At 38.7% G+C, this 17,695-nt stretch overlaps 1 protein-coding gene across 3 annotated transcripts in view; it reads left to right on the forward strand.

Moving 5' to 3' along the window:
* The window catches only part of CLSTN2 (calsyntenin 2), an 846,150-nt gene extending 837,888 nt beyond the window's left edge, over positions 1–8,262 (forward strand). For all 3 annotated transcript variants that reach the window (XM_019478713.2, XM_059730939.1, XM_059730940.1), the window contains one exon: positions 184–8,262. In XM_019478713.2, coding sequence (XP_019334258.1) covers positions 184–274 — 91 coding nt within the window. In that variant the 3' untranslated portion in view covers positions 275–8,262. The remainder of the gene's footprint in view (positions 1–183) is intronic.
* The last annotated feature ends 9,433 nt before the right edge of the window (positions 8,263–17,695 follow it).

The raw sequence follows: 17,695 nt of genomic DNA on the forward strand, positions 1-17,695 counted from the left end.
TTAATTTTATACATTTTAAATCTTGAAAATCAAAGGCAGGCACAAGGCTGGAAAAAGCTGCAAAACCTAGAATTGCAAATTCAGTCCAGTGGTGCAATGTGTTATCTGAACTAATATCACTGTTTAATTTGTTTTTTGTGATCATGAGCTCAGATTTCTTTTTCACTTCCACCCCTATCACAGGTATTATATCTCTACAAGTGATTCTAAAGGCACGAGGCTGTTGAAATCAATATCAAGATATACTGCACCGACTGACACCAGTTCAAGTTAGAAATAGACTGCTAGGGTTTGTTAAATCTTACTATTCTCTAAAATGGGATGGTGATATTGTTTTGGAATAATCATTAATTCAAACAGATAATGGTTCCTGGGTGATATACAATATACTACAGAAATTAAGAACATGTAAGAAACATTTGTTTGGAGAGAGAAGAAATATAGCTTGTTCAGGTCTTTGTAATCACTAGGAACACCATCCTTTCTCTGACAGTGCATAGATGCTGATTAGATTAAGTAAATCTCTGCCAGTTGTTATATGTTTGTTGAAAATGACAATATAAAACTTGTAGCATAATTTAATTTTCATGTAACCTATTTCCAGTAATGTAGCTTGAGGGAAAGGAATCAAGTGCTGAAAATCTTGATGTCTAACACATGATTAATATCCTAATTTCTTTCACTATATTTGCTTCACCTTTATGGAGTATGTTTTTCCTGCAATGTTTTGTACACTATTTCTCCATTCCCTCTCCAGAACAAGGCAGTCAGGTGGTAGCAATAGCTAGGGAGCTGTTCTACAGGAAAGACAGGTGTCTTAATATTTAGACTAATACTTTAAATGCACCTGGACATTCATCCCCTATCTGATAGGTGACATTTTGGTGTTTGCTAACACATTAGTTTTGTGGGTGAAGTTATGTGGTAATTGGATCTTTGCAACTGTCAGACCAATGAGTAAACACAGTGATTCAAGTAAGATTTAGTGATTTTATATACAAAAAATTCTCTTTCTGTTACTCCTGGTGGTTCATTCACATGCACTTGGAAACACACATCAAGCTGGTTCATTTGTTTAGTTCTGTATCCTAAGGAGATTCAGGCTGATGACAAACATAAGATTGATGCACCCTTGGTTGTAAATTCCCAACCATCTGTGTGAAGGAGGTTGCTTACTCTGTCAACTGCAGGGCAAATTAGGAGAAGAGCAAGAGATAATTGATGTTGTAAGAGTGGGAGCCTTTAAAAATACTACAAAATGTATTGTATTTCTTTGTGAATTTTAAATGTCTATCCCATTACCTATCCCATTACAGCTCTATGTTATTTTAATGTAACATACCTAATGTTTTTACCAATATCAACAATTTCACTTTTCCCAAAACTATGTAACAGCTTAACATTCATGCCTTTCTCAGCTAAGGCATAGGGTAGGTAAACTAACTTACACTAAGCCCTTAATGACCGCAGATTCTGGCTTTGCTGGTCTCATTGGGTATGAATTCTAGAGGAAACAGTTTTCACAGAGAACCAGCTCCCTTCTAGCCCTCAGACTGACAGTAGAATTGCCCCCACCAACCTTGGCTGTACTGCCTATGTCCAAATGACATTGAGCTTTGCTAGCTAGTATCCTCGTTTTGATCTGCATTGAAAAACCAAATAGGAAGTCAATGGGGTCTGTGAAAATTATTTCTACATGGTCTCAGAGGGTAACAGTGTAATACCAGCCAGGGATTCCCTCATAAGGCAGAGTAGTGTTGGGACCATTGCTCTAGATTATTCTAATATTTTTAATAAAGGAAATAGAAGCCCATTATAAAGGCATTAGTTGAGAGTACTTTGGCTGATTTAGCCTTTCTTTTTAGACAATATTAGCTGGAAAAATAGCCCTCTTTTCACTGGGAAAACAAGGCAAAATGGCTATCCTCCAGTGTCTGAGAGTTAAAGCAAATTAAAATAAATATTGCGTAAGCCATGTCAAACCTAAGAAATATCTTTGCTAAAAAAAGACTGCATTGTTTTAAAACATGCTTGTTCATTTCACGAGGCTTGAGTATCATTAAGGGTAAAAAATATCACAAAAAATACTAACAGAAAAGACACCATATTTGAAGGTCCAGTGATGTAAAGGGGATTCTACAAATTTGTCAGCATTCCCCGGGGTTCTGTGAATTCATAATGCCACTCATGGTGACTAAAAGGATGGTTTGTCCTTGGATCTGATCCAATATCTCCTGAAAAAAAATTCTTGATTTCAATGGCTGTTGGAATAGACCCACTGACAGCTTAGTTATTGCCTTTGTTTCCTCATCTGACAAACGGGAACAAGAATAGTGACATCCAGCTTAGGGGACACTGTTAATGCAGATAATGAATGACAGTCTTTGCCCCAAAGTGTGTACAATCAAGACACAGGACTATTGTTTTATTAACTGTTGCTTATGGGGAAATATGATAACTGTTTTGAAAAAAAAATGTTCTCTGAGTAACCAAAACCCTGACAGATTCAATATAGCCAGACTTTGATAGTTAGCGTACATGTAGAAAAGAATTAAGAAAAAAACTTCAATACCCTAAATTCCGTTTGCCAGCAATAGAGATAAGGAGTCCATGTACCACATAGTGCTGGAATGTGTGTGCTAGTCAGAAGGGAAGGGAACAGAAGAGCAATTCTGCAATTCAGTATGTTCTGTGATTAAAGAAAGACAATGGGTTTTGCTAGGCAAGATGCTAACAAATTCTGCCAAAGACAAGGAAAAACATTTTAAAGAATCAAGCCCTTAGGCTCCTCTCTTGTCCATTTTAATCAGATTTTCTGCAAATGGTATTTAACAAGATGAAATGCACTTCAAAAATACTAATGAATAGAAAAAGAACCTTGACAATGCTAAAAGCTCATATTGATCCTGTAAGAAAAAATGAGAGCATCAGATAGAAGGATTTTTTGTTGCTGCCTTAAAAGGTTGTGATGAGGGTTTTTTTGTTTTTCTTTCCCTTTTTTTGTGACAAGTAATGATCACTCTGTGTCCCTTCATATTTAGCCACTTATGAAGCCACAGTCCTCAGTCAAGTGTGCTGTTCCCAGGGGATCCAAGGCATGATTTTCTTGGCCCTGTACCTACTTCAGTCATTTCCAGCTGGGCAAAATGTATGTAAACTAGTATAGTTATGCTTTGATAGCATCCAGTCTCTTTCACTTTGCATTGGTATAAAATGGCTCTCCAAGGGAATGGAGGCTGCCAATTTCTCCTGTGAAAATGAAATATACCTAGCTTGTTTTCCCCTATGCATCTATTATCTCCTTCAGACAGGAGGGCCAATCAACCTCTGGCTGTAGTTATTCCTTGCTCCAATCTCTAGTATAGTATAGGATACTCAAGACCATATAACATTACAGCCTACATAGGACACCAACTCAAGACTGCTACTCTAATAGGATGAAGGATCCTTGTGTTGCCCTCTCTGTTTCTTAACAGAGGCCTCATAAAAAATCCTGATAGCTGGTAGGATTTTCAAAAAAGCTTAATTTTTTCAGTCAGAGTTGGATACCTCCTCCCTTTATGTCCATTTGAAAATCTAGCCTTTAGTAGAAATTTTGTTGTTTTTCATGATTTAATTCTATTTTAATTTTGTTGATGTCATTCTGTTCTCAGTTCCTCAAGCTATTAACAATTAGCTCAATTGAACAAAGGTTATTAAGATCACTGTGACTATGTTTATCACTAAAGTGAAGTCTCCAATTTGCAGCAAAAATGGTAATGTTATTTTCAGTAGGGTGCAAAGACTCTGCAGTACTGGGAAAGATTAACATTGATATTTTGGCTACGCAACCTTTGTTGGAAGGAGGAAAGAGAATAGGTTAATATTAGTTGGGCAGTGAGGAAATGGGATGAATAGTTAGGTAATGGCAAGAGGTAAGGTAAAGCAAAATAATTAATAGTAATGAATGCTGGATAGAAACTCAGAGGGTTAATTTTTCATGCTGCTAAAGAGATGAGAAAAATTGAGGTTTCACTCAAAGTCTCAGAGTATCACTCAGTTAGAAAAGGGAACAAACCTAGTTACTTCTGGACTAACAGGTATCTGCAATGAGCAATTTTAGAAAGGAAGCTGAATGTTAAAATTAAAGATGTTCTGAGATGTATTTCTGCTTAATATTTAATCTTTTACGGCTTGGAGGTAGTTGTTGTGGTAATGAAATAAAATTATGTTTGATTTAGCTTGGGTTGCTGCTGCCAGTGGCTGAGTTGGTACATTAGTTATAGCACCTCCAGCAGAGACAGGAAGGCAAAAGAACCACGACAAATGTTTATGCACTGTTCCTGTCTTATGTAGGGAATGTTTTATAGGCAGGATAGGTCTGCACTGATTTGTATGAATGCAAATTCTGTAGGTAATCACACACAATTTAATAACACAGTCACTGGATATTTTAATTTGACAGAAGATGCAAAGACATTTCAGCATTCAGAACTGTGTTAAGACATTTCAAAGCTATGCAACACAAATTCATTTGATAACTAAAGAATAAGGTATGCTTGATAAAGATTGCATTTATTATTACAGATTTCTTAACTGCTATATTAAACAGGTTTTAGGTTGTTGCAAAGGTCCAGATGTTCAAGTTTCCCCTAATTTTGTGTGCTGCAATTTTGAAAATGCTCCAGATGTGATACAGTTTCAGGTATGTTGATCACACACAAATCCAGTAGAAGGTGGAAGTGGAAGATGTTTTGTTTCACAAAAATGTCTCAAACTAAGCATAAAAAATGAATGGAGCTTTGAAAAAAAAGTTTGAAATACACAGCCTGTATTATATGTACTGCACCACCAGAATCCAAGTAAATATCAGTTAGTGGCTAATTGGTAGTACCACAGTTCAGAAGATAAGAATGGTGATGATAAAAGGCGTGGGTGAGAAGTCATTCATCGCTTTGGAGAGTAAAAAAAACATTTAAGTCAAGTGATTTTTAATGATATGCGCTTCCCAGTTACAAGACACCAAATTGTAAGAGAGAATGAATTACCAAAATGTTTAAAAATTGCTCTTAGAACATGTATTAGCTCATCAAATCCCAATAATAGAAATTAAAGAATGGTAAAAAATTAGTTCAGCTAGTCTATCACACTAACTCTTTAGGATTATTCCTTATAATACATTTTCTTGTGCTTCCCCTCCCCACCGCCTGCTCCCAGTCTAGTTAAGTGTTTCTAAGCCTGGGGCTTCCACTGCTTCCCTTGGGTGACTATTCCAGAGTCTAATAGAATTTGTCATTAGAAATCTTTTTCCTGAAATTCAGTTTAAATGTTCCTTTTCTTAATTTCATCTAATTTCTCCTTGTTAAAGTATTACACACTTTTTCACTAAGCTAAATAATTCCTCTTCCTAACTATGCCCTTTGAATATTTGTAGACTGTTATTCAGTTATACCCATTGGTCATTTATTAGACAAGCCATACTTAGTTCTCATATCCTTGGTCCCTATACCATCCTCTCTAAACCCTAGATCTTTTGTGTTGCTGTCTTCATGAAGTTCTCGCCTCCTCACAAGAAGTAGTATTTCCCTTTATTAGTCATGGTCAGTTCACTCTCTCAAAGTGCTATGTGCTATTGTGTAGGATCTCAAAGATGAAACAAATACTAAATTTATAATGGAGCTAATTTTAAATTACCTTGGTAGTATCCTACAGATAATCTCTGATGCCACCACATGCATGTCCAAATAGAAACATGACAGTGTCCCCCTTCATATCAGTTGGTTTTTAACACTGGAGTTCAAGCGGCCAGGACATTAAGTAGCTCTAGTATTTCATTACTTAGATGAATTTGATACTTTTAATATAAAAGAGACACTTTTTGTGTGCATATCTTATTAAGTTCCTAAAATTATTAAAAGAATGAAAAAATACCCCTCCTCTTTGAACAATACAGTCAAAAGTCGTCATTAGTTTCACATGGTTATTATTAAGAGTTGCTAGTACATTTAGCTATTCCTGTGATCTGATTGGCTAAATGAGCTTGACCACATAGATAATTACTTGAAATCACTGATTTTGCATACTGTAGTAAAATGAAACTGTGTCAGTCTCTCAGGGCATGTCCAGACAAACGCGCATGTTTGCTTCCCTGAGGACAAGTAGCAGCAGCACACCTTGTTACAAGAGTATCCAGGGGTAAAAAAAAACATGGAAAAAAAAAACAGCACACACATGGGCAGCACACCCTTTCAGTGTGGCAATCACCAGTCTGTGAGGTATGCAGCATTGCAAATGTGTTTGCGGTGCCATATACCGTGTGACCACACTCGTCTGGATGCACCCTCAGAGTTCTGGGATTCTGTAACTGGCCCATATTTCTGTGCTGCAGTTGCCTACATGCTGATTGGCATGATAATTTTGTACCAAAATGTGGTTATTTTTCAAACAACAGCATGCAAATTCCTGTTCTCTGGCTTGGAATCATTCAGCAGGTTACACCAGGAAGCTGGAATATGCCTCTTTGTTACACAGGTGCGTAGTGGAGGCAGTAAGGCAAAAGAAAACTCCCCTGCTGGCTCAATATTGTATGGCCAACTTAAGACCAAGGCAGAACTGTAGTGCCTGTGCTCAAACAGAATATAATTTTCTGTATCCACACTTCCGAGCATGTTTTGAAAAGCTGGACCTATTACTCCTGTGGCTGGCAGCAGTCTATAAAGGCATGTACCAGTACATACCTGGGAGCTCCAACTGCCATTGTGAAGGCCCCAATGAAGCAGAAGAGCTTCTGATGTTTATGAGGTTACTGTACATTTGCTCCCTTCCCAGGACATGTATGTGCTGAACAGGCATGATCTAAACATGCATGGTCTCCTAGCTGGAAAGATATAACCCTTAACTGGATACTGCATGTCTCATGTTATTACTTGCTACTGCTAGGTCATGTAGCCAAAAAATATGCCATCCCAGAGCTAGCCAGAAAGCACCAACAAATCATAAGAACAAATTCACAGGAATATATCAGTTTCCAATTTCAACACCTAAACTTGTCCTGCAACAACCTCCCTCTCCCCCGCAACCACGAATGCAGTTTAATAGATTTTAAAGGATTATGTTTATTAGGTGTAAGGGAGCTTAAACATTCTGTGGTAATGTAAAGAGGTAAGAAAGAGCAAGATGGTGAAAAACCAACTAGAATGGAGTGCAGAGATAGATCAAATATCAGAAATTCAGGCATCAGTGTTAATTGGATCAATTTTCTGAAGCAAATCCTACCTGCAGCCAATCAGTAAAGTATAAGGCTTTGCACAAATGAGAAATAACCATACAGTTTTGGGTATAACATCCTTTTGCTTTAATTGGCTGGAGCAGTTCAATTTTCCTGAATTTCATAGTAACTTGGTAGTAAAATGATGCTTTACCTTGGTGCATATTCCAACATTACGTAATTAGAATATGCATACTTTTCACATTAAAATTTTAATTGGCAAAATTTTCTTCCATTTTGGTGCATTAGTTCTTGCTGATGAGCAATAATTCTATCTGTTAGCATTATTTTTTTCTCATTTTCAGAAAGTTGCCGAGCAGGTAGACAGTTTATTTTCTGTGTAATCAGGACTGCTTTTGTTGACAAGAAAATATATAAGATGGGATACAAATGAGTCAAATGCATACAAAGGTTGTTGTGAGCTCTTTAATGTCTCAAAGAAACAGTATCTTCAGCCTTGGAGAAGTGCTAATTATATTAACTATGTTATTGTACATGTGAAGCAATCATAAACCACATCTTAAAATGTCTTGTTGCAAGTGCTAAATGCATTTATGGAAGAGTGGATACATACAATTTATGCAGGATGATGAGTTATATAAATATGCAATTAAAAAGTGAGTATGAATTGAGAATGATTCTTGAGCATTGACTAAAATATGCTTACTGATTTTTTTAAAAAAATCTTTTCTTTAACAAAATGTACAGTTAAAAAAAATGACACATGGTAAAGTGCATTGAAAATTAACTTTATATGTAGTGGGAATACGTTATTTTTTCCCCCATAACTTTGTGGTATAATCCATAGAAACCAACTCACTTTAAACGATCATTTCTGAATATGAGATTGTTAATATCCTGGCATTTCCCACATGATTTGTTAAATGCATATTGAAAATAGACCTGTTATTTTAAAACTTGGCCTGTACGTGTATAAAAACAGATTCATTTTTGTGGTCACTATGGCACTTTCTGTGAATTGGCCAATAAATATGATTTTAGAATTTCACATAAAATATATGTTCTGCAGTCTTTATTTCATCAAGTAATTATTTGGAGCATCTCATTGGCCAAGCAGTAGCCCTCTTTACAGGACTACCAACAACTCTGAAGTCAAAGGTGAGAATTTAGATGGTTCTTGTGGAAAGATGGCCTCCAGTGGAAATATTGGATAGAAAACTTCTCTTACATTTAGGGAGGATCAAGATTGATAGGATAGGGATATAAAAAGTCTCTTGACAGGTAACTGGTTGCAATAGATCTGGCCATATTGTAGTTATTTGGATACTAAAGTCAAAGTGCATGTGTGTTTGCTTTGCCTGATTTGGCAAAGAATTTCTGCACTTGCTTAAAATTAAGTATATGAAATGGTTTGCTAAATTGGCACTTCAGTGGCATTTGAATCATCTGTTTAATGCATTGTATGTTTTAATTTTTTCCTATGAATTGTAGGGCTGAGACCATGTAATAAAATATAAAAAAATTGAAGTAAGAATATAGTAAAATTCTGTATATTTTTGGACAGCATTTAATAGCTTAGAGTTTGTGTCAAACACCAGCATTTTGAGATTCAGTTTACATCAGTTCCTTCAAAAGTGCCTGAGTCTCATTTCAGAAGCTTCATTGAAAGTCAATAGACCATACCTTCCTAAGTGCCTAAGCCATTTTTGCCATTTTTACTCATCACCTTTATTGATTTTGCATGGTATTTCTTGACTGTTTCTTTCATAAAGTTTCTAGAGGTAACTGCCTGTTTATGAGACATAGGCATGTAGTTAATGAAGCTGTGCACTATAGAACTATCAGTCAGTACAAATCCTTTGTCAGGTTCCATTAGGCACCTGAGTATACTTGCATGGTAACACTACATTGTGAAAGATTCCACACAGCAGTCCTGATGAGTACATTGACTGAAAGATTTTGAATTTCATTTTTTGTTATGAAAGACAGGAAACTACGCAGTAGATACGAGACTGACAAAAGTAATGACACATTTTTTATAAAAGATTAATCAGAAATCACATGTACAAGGTGGCTAGCAACTAACGAGTAGAAAGTCATTTGGATAACATTGAAAATTTAATTTTATATGACTATAATATACAAAAAAGATAAGTTTGGCCAAATACAGGTGGAGTGTATGAGGTATGTAAAATTGTCTGATTACATGAGCTTATGAGCTGCCATAACACTTACAAATGAATATACCCAGAAGTTCAAGGATATAATTTTGATCATTGTATTGTTCTATTATTATTTAGGCTTTTATATGTGAAAGAAAGAAAAAATATATATCTGAGAAATGGCTTCCAAATTTCAGGAGACGATTAAGGACTTGTAAATCTCAGAAATACCATATCTGCATGTGACAGACCCTGGCCTGATTCACCTGCTCATGGCAGCATGGACTCACAGAGCCCACACGGCTGAGTTAGCACTGTGCTGTCTGGAAGTGGGCCCCCAATTGTCTTGGAGCCCCAGGGTGATGTACCAAGAGTGTGCCAGAGATGGGGGCAAAGGGGAATAACAGCTGAGAGACCAGAAATGGGTTCAGTCATTCTTCCCACTGCCAAAACATGGAAGGCTCTCCCTGCTGCTGGGGAAGCGAAGGAAGCATGGATTGAGTGCCCCACAGGGGCTATACAGCCAGCCATGTCCTATGTGGCAGTGGAGGAGCCAGCTGCTTCTTGTCCAGAGGAGACTCATGGAGCCACAGTGAGTACAGTGCTCACTGGGAGCACAGGAGAAACACCACGAGCAGGCCCCTTGGCAGAGAGCACCAAGCTGGGCCCTACTCACAGTGCAGCAGGGGCAGAATATGTACCCAAAGACACCTGCCTGAGGACCCTATCCCAGCAGAACCAGCTGCAAGTACCCAGGGGCTATGCACAGGAAGCAACCAGTGAAAAGCTCCTCAAAGCAGTGCCCGAACTGCACGAACCCACCTGTGACACCCACAGCCCAGAAACTCACCAGCAAGTGGCTGGTAGGGAGCACAGGCCTCATGGGAGCACAGGAATGACTACCCTGAAGCGAAGCCAGATTTGGCCTGGTGCCAACCTGGGAAGGGTCCACCCAGAGAGGGCACCTATCCAAGGGGCACAAGGGGCCCAATAAGAAGATGAGAGGGGTATAAGGCCCAAAGTAACTCTCACCCCCAAAAGGGGGAAGAAGCTCAGGGCAACAAGGCACCAGTGCCCTTCCTGGCCACCAAGTTGAGCCATTTTGAATTTATCTTATCTGCTTAGTTGTCATTCTTTTATATTCCTACATTAATCCAAGCAGGAGATGGACCCCATAAAGATCCAAACTACAGCTTAACACCAGGTACCAGCCCACATGGCAAATGCTTCCAATGTCCCAACAGATGGCAATAGCACCTGAGTGGAAAGGGGTGAGGTGTAGGGAAGGAAAAGTCCCTTGAAGATACAGCTATGGTCACATCTGACTCATAGAGAACCTCCAGGTGAGTATAGGATCATCTTGGAACATCAAGTCGTGGTGGGTGAGCAGGTCAGGTGTCATGTAGCCAAGGGTGCAGGGTGTGAGCCTGTCACACTGCACTTCTAATAAAATTTAGACTAAACACTGTCACCAGCAGCACCAATCTCAAGATTGTGTTGAGGGCCATCAAAGTCTCCACTCTTTCTGGGATCCAGGGCATCTTTTTCTAGGTATGGTGTCCATAGTAATATAGTTATCTTGTCTGTGATAATTATTTCCTATGTTTTTCTGCTTATCCACTTAATTTATATTTGAGCTTTTACTTCTGGTCATTGATTAGCAGTGATCCCACAATTTAGGGTTGTGACAGATAGGCAATAAATAAATTGATGAAGAAAACTGAGCTCATAGAATGTGGAGGCATCTTGTGGTCCCAGGACCACTTTATAGAAGTCAATGGATCTTCATTAGCTATTGGCCGTAGGTCTTTTAGTCTAGGCCATAGTCTCTTACTTTTTATAATCCAGCATTCCAGGGTTCAGTCTTCATAATTAACAATTTATGTGAGGGGGTAGTATTACAGTGGACAAAATATGATAGGTCATACATATTCTCATTCACATAAGCCGCTATAAAGCCTTGATTTGGCTGTAGTTACTCATTTATCTTCATTACCTCAGGAAAAGCAGAGAGGGGGTGAGTAAATTTTATTCTCTCTGCATTCCTAAAATTTTATTCCCTTCAGTATACCATATGATTAAACCTCATCATTTTCATTTTTTAATATAAAGCATATGGAGTGTCAAGGATATTGCTTAGCAGTAGCTGTGCTGACTAAATCACCTGAGCCAGCTTAGGACACAGCAAGTTTGCATAGCTCCAAGGCCTGTTTTCTTAATAGGAAAAACTCTTTTTAAAAAACTAATTATCATCATCCCCTTAGAGAGTAATTCCTTCCTTCCTTTTCCCTCCACTCTCCCTTGAAAGCAATCTGTTTATACACCTTTTTCATTAGTGCAAAAAAAAATAATCTATTGCACCCCATTCCTTCCAATAGTAACCATTAACTCTTGGCATTCTTGTGAGCTATATGGCCAACTAAGCAATGACTTAAAAATGACATATGGAGAATGCTTTTATTATCAACATTTTTCACTGAAATAAGTGCTTCAGGATGGGATTATCAAAACCTTTGGTCTAGGTATACACACTCCCTTCACATAGAGTTGACTTCTGAGTGATTTTGAAAAACTTCTTCCAAAATTATTACTCATTACTGATTAAAAGAAATAATATTGTTTCATAATAAAAGTTATGTGATGTCATAATATGTTGCAAAAGTCTGAGATCATTGGAATAAGCAGGCATAAAGTATCTAATAAGTGTTTCAAAGCATCTGTGCAAAAGAAGGCATACATCTCAACATAATCAATTTAAAAATGATTTCCATTCATCATTTTGATTGTTATTTAACAGTTACTGTATTTGCAGGTACTATGTTAGCAAAATCAGTAGTTTCCTTCCTGGCTCTTGGCAGTTCTTTGAAAAGTAAAATCTTGGTCCACTTCAAAGAAACACCTTTGGGTGCCTATAGATGTGCTGGGAGGCTGCTCCAATGTGCTATAATTACAGTGCATTGGAGCAGATTAGATTAATTGATTCTGCTGGGGCATGCTTATTTGCTTACTCCAGCCAGCGTCCACATCTCATGTAGCAACATTCCTATGCTTCTAAATGGCGGTAGGGGCACTTTAACTTAAGCTCATTCTACATTCCCCATTTAACTAAAGCTTGTTCTCCATTTCTGAAGTGTGGAGATGCTGATACATGAGATCATGTGTAAAATCAAATTGTTTTTCAGATTCTAAGACAAAGCCTAATGAACTCTGATTGTTTGGCAACTGGAGAGCTCTCAGGACAGACTCATAATGTTTTAGGCAAGTGCTCTTCTCAGTTCCATCTGCAAACATGAAATAGAAAATGATAGAAATTAAGAGAGAAAACAGAAGAAAAGAAATAGTAAGAATGGAAATAGTAGGGAAGGCAAAGAAGAAATTTGGTTGATATTTTGAAACCCCAAATGAGTTGTTTTCCTGTGAACAAGTCATTTATTCTTAGGGGCCAAAATTGTTGTGGATGACATCTTTTGTTGGACCATCTGCTTGTCTGGGATAGAATTAGATAAGCTTTCAAATGCAGTGCATTATTCTTCAGGATTTCACTTATGACTATCTAATTTTTGTATCGTGGTATTGCAAAAAAGGTAGGTTCCCATTACATGAGACAGTGTGAAGATATAATTAGAAAAATGGTCCTTGCCCAAAAGAGTTCTCTTCTACAGATGGTAAAGACAAAACAGTATTAGATAAAATGGATAAATAAGGGGAGCTAAAAACTTGATCTTATTTTATATTGGTTGTCCCTCTTATATCCCCAAACATTCCCATATTCAGGTCTCAGGACTGCCTGAAGAATCACAGGCCCAAATTTTCAACTGTTACATAGTGGAGTTTGCACCACTGTAATTGGGGGTGGGCTTAGAACCAAGGGGTTTGGACAAAGTACATTACGTCATAGTATTGTATCACATTGTTCTGCACAGTGCCATCACCAACCAAGAGCTCTAGTAGTCAGAAAATCTACATCCAATGCACAGAAGTCGCAACATTTGGGAACTGTGAATTTGCTGGACAGATGCAGAATCCAAATTGTAAATCTTCTGAGTTCACTCCATTCAAAAAGGCAATTACCTCTGGCCTAGTTCTTCCTTAGAAAGGGCTCATATTTGTATGACTTGTTGTTTCTCTACTTATTGCAGCTGACTGTGTTAGAAAAAATAGGGTATGCATTTATTTGGTGGTAGTGTAGGTGTTTGGTTGGCCATGTAAATTAAGGACATTGTTGCAGTCAGTCGTAGCATCCATATGGAGTGCACACAACTGGAAAATGGCTTGAGGGTGACAGAAAAAATGGTTTAATTGTTTTTGTCTCTCGCAGGTGCTCGTGTGGGAGCATTGCAATTACTACTGCTAACTGATAAATGAAAACAATGTAGGAAGCAGCAGAAATGCACACTGGTCTAGAATTTGGGGGAATGCCAAAAGCATAACCACTTCATTCTTAATTTGCCTTTGTGTGTGTGCATATTCATGTATCCAAACAAATTTATATCTGAGGTCAGAAAAAATGCAGAATATTTACCAAAGAGGCTTCTAATAGTGAAGTATGGATCGTTTATGTGCCAGGCAATGAATCATCTGTCAGCACCATTCCCACAGCAGGCAAGATATGGTAGCTCTCATCTGCACCTACCCATTTATCTCAGATGCACCAGAATCCATTGGCACTCAGGACCTGTGGCACCCAAGAACTGCTCTTAAGATCAGTGTACTTGGGGAAGTCACTGGTTGTTGGCAAGTTATCTCTTAGGCTGCATGCAGTTGTGGCTTTGCTTTTCATATGGACAAATGACTAGTGTGAAAATGAAGTTTTTTCATTACTCCAACTGGGAAAAGAGGAAGGATGCCGAGGCAGCCTTTCTTTCTAGTACTACCCTGACTGCTCTATCCCCGTGTGTCCTTCTTTGTCTCTGATCTGTGCATATAATTGTGCCCTAGGCTATTTTAATTCTTTGGCTGTGCCAATATCTAGATGGCTAAGCAGAGTTGGTAGAAAGGAGTTGAAATAAAGCCATTATAACATAAAGCAGCTGGAAAATCTAGAAAAATCAGAACAATCCAGTAGGGCTGTGCGAGGTTTTAGACAGACCTTCGGATCCAGAGAAGCTTTGGACACTTCAACATCTGGGTTGAAGTGCTGGCCTCGTTAGGATTCTCAGAGAAGTTCAGAGCTTCCAAAGAGCTTTGGAGCCGCCTCGGAGCCACCTTGGAGATCCGGCCATAGGGTATAAAGGGGAAAAAATAAAATATCTATAACTTTGTTGTTTTTTGTCTGATTTGGATGAGATTTTCAGGGGTGGTAGACTCTGCAGAGAGAATGAAGCGTATCGATGTTCAAGAAGACTGGGTGCCTGAAACTGCCTCTTAGCCCTAGAGTATCTAAGACATCTCTTTGAGTATGAGTGACTGACTGGCTTACTCGTTTCTTTTGAAATGGAGTTACAGTGCATCAAGCCTTTTATTTAGGGCTAGTGATCAGAGTTTCACTGTGCAAGATTGAGAGCAAGCAGCAGGGTGCTTGACTTTGTAGTCCAGCTGAAGGAAACTTGGTTGGAAGATGTATTGACTTTTGGTACCTACTCCTCAGGCTGTTGGTTGTTTAGTCCTATGAACATTTTGTGCAAAATACATAAGCAGTCTCAGGAGCAGGGACTTGAACCCAGGTCTTCTCCAACTTGCACAGAGCCCTCAACATTAGACTACAAAGTCATGGTCCTTTTTGCTTCCTGTCACTATCTGGCTGCATGAATCTTACATTTTTCCCTGTATAGTATAAATATGCACCAAGAGTACACAGTATCCCTGTCTAGCTATAGCCAGAAATAGGGCATTGTATTGGGAGGCTGAGGAAAGCTTCAAACCCAGAACATACTTTCTGGGCAAGTACTCTAACATATAAGATGAGTGGCCAAGCATCATCACTATGACTTCTTTCTTTACCCAGATTTTAAACAAGTAGAGGAAGCTGTTGTGCTTTGCACTAAACTCATTTTTACTAATGCATGTTAAGTGTGTTGACAGTATGTCTGTCAGACTGTGATCTCTCATAGGATGGAAGGCATGTAGATGAAATGATGGGTATGTGCGCACGACACTTTAAAGCTGGCTAAATGCTTTTGCGCGGCCTTAATGGTGTTGGTACTTGCATGCCTCGGCAGTGTGTTGTGCATTAATTCCAGTTGCTGTAGCAAATTTGGTGGCGTAATCCTCCAAGGAGTTTTAGTTTGCTGCCCCTACAGCCGCGGAGCAAAGTACGAGGCTCATTGCAGCTCAGGGGCTCTGCAGGAAGTCCTGCAGGCAGCCTGACAGCAGCCTGGGAAGGCAGGCTCCGCCCAAGAAAAGTGGCGAGCCTGATCTTTTTTTTCCCCCCAGGCCTTCCTGCCTGCCTGAGCAGCGTGGGGGCCCAGTGCTTTCCTCCACAGCTGCAGTGCCTCCAGGACTGCCCAAGCCAGGTGCCTGTGGGAGGGTGCCACCTGGGGGGAGGCCCACCACTGCCATGGAGGGAAACACCAGCCCCCCCAACAGCCCAGGGACCTCTCCACCTGCTGGCAGCTCGCCTTCCCCTCCCCACTGCCAGAGAGGCAGGTAAGCCAGGCGTGTGCATGACACAGGGGTTTAATTGACCCTAAATTGAAGCGGTGTTTTTAAAAACCAGCCACTTCAATTTATGGCCCCCTGTTTTGTCTACACATGCCCCAAATTTTTTAATCCAAAACATGTTTAGGCATGAACTCTTTAGCTCAGCTTAGCCAAGATAGCTTCAGTTGTGGGCATGTGCAAATCAGCAATCTGAGACTATTGGTGAAAAGGTAGGCACCTAGGACCTCTTTGGCAATTAGGGGAAGTTGTGTGAATCACACTCTTGGACTTAGGTACTTTAATTCCAGCTAGGATATTTATTAAATGCCTTAGTACTTTTGGAGATCTGAGCCAAAATTATTTGGAGAAGGGACCATCTTTTATATTTTTAAAACATTTTACATGAAGCAACACTTTTTCAGGAGTAAGCCTCCTAGATGCTACCACAATACAGCTAAAAACAATAACAACAATAATTATAATAATGTTCACGAGGGAGGCAATGTTGTCTAGTGAATAGGGAACTGGATTGTGACTTGGAAGTCAGGGTTCTGTTCTGGGATCTACCAATGGCTTCCTGAGTCACCTTGGGTAAGTGACTTCTACTCTCCAGAGCTTAGCTTTTGCCACCTGTAAAATAGAGATAATGATACAGATCTCCTTTCTAAAATGCCTTTAGACCAGCTGATGATAAACACTACATCAGAGCAGGGTGTTTTTACACTAGAATCTAACAGTGGATGTGTTGACATTAGTTTGTGCATATTTTTCCTTGTGCTGTGCTTTGCAGCTCATATCCTCCCACTTCGCTCACATAGCTGGCAAACTGTGATAGTGGCAGCCAGTTGCCTAAGGGTTAAAGCTTGTGGGAGTAATTGCAGTAGTAATGATCACCCCATGATGAAATTCATTATTTTATACTGAGAGCATTTTTCCTCCACAAATAGATAATAAATACACAAAGAGAAGGCAATCATTGTACACGAGGGAAATGCTTAATATGAATAAAATGATTGGTGCTGCCAGGCTACATAAATCTCATTGTTCATTATAAACATTATGTCCAAATCTAGAGGGGTCTCTGGGACATAGAGAAATCCATTATAACAAACTCCTTCACATTTACTGAATATTGCACTCTTAAGAATTAATAAAACATTTCAGTAGATGGTGTGTCTTCTTTCATGTCAATAGGCATAATAACCCTTTAGAAAGGTTCAAGCAATATATAAATAATAGACTGAATAAGCCTTACCAGCAAATTGTACAACCTCATTAATATTATGCACCTAACTCAACCATTGTCTCTGTCTTTCCACTGTGGATTTAATGATAAATGGGCTGGAATGTCAAAATGGACACTAGCTAATTAGATTTATTAGACAATAAAAACAAAAAAGAAATTTCAGAAAGTCATCTGTGGAATTAGAGAAACAAATCATTGCATTTTTGGGCGTACACATATGAGAAAGACACATGTGTATTGACCTAGAATAGTTAGTGTTATCATTATTCCATTCAAAAAGGGCAATAAGAGCATTTCGTTAGCAATAGAAATTCAGACTTCAAAATCTTTGCATAAAGGCACTGAATGTCTCCTTTAGTGTCTTTAGTGAGTTGAATGGAGCTATGTCCAGAAGGAAGTTAGTCAACAAATGTTATTAATGTTAAGAGACACATTAATGTATAAAATGCATTGTGTGTGGCAGAGCACTTGTGTGCCTGCCACTTTAAGGTTTGAATTTGG

The sequence above is a fragment of the Alligator mississippiensis genome, chromosome 7 (assembly GCF_030867095.1).
Source record: "Alligator mississippiensis isolate rAllMis1 chromosome 7, rAllMis1, whole genome shotgun sequence".
NCBI lineage: Eukaryota > Metazoa > Chordata > Crocodylia > Alligatoridae > Alligator > Alligator mississippiensis.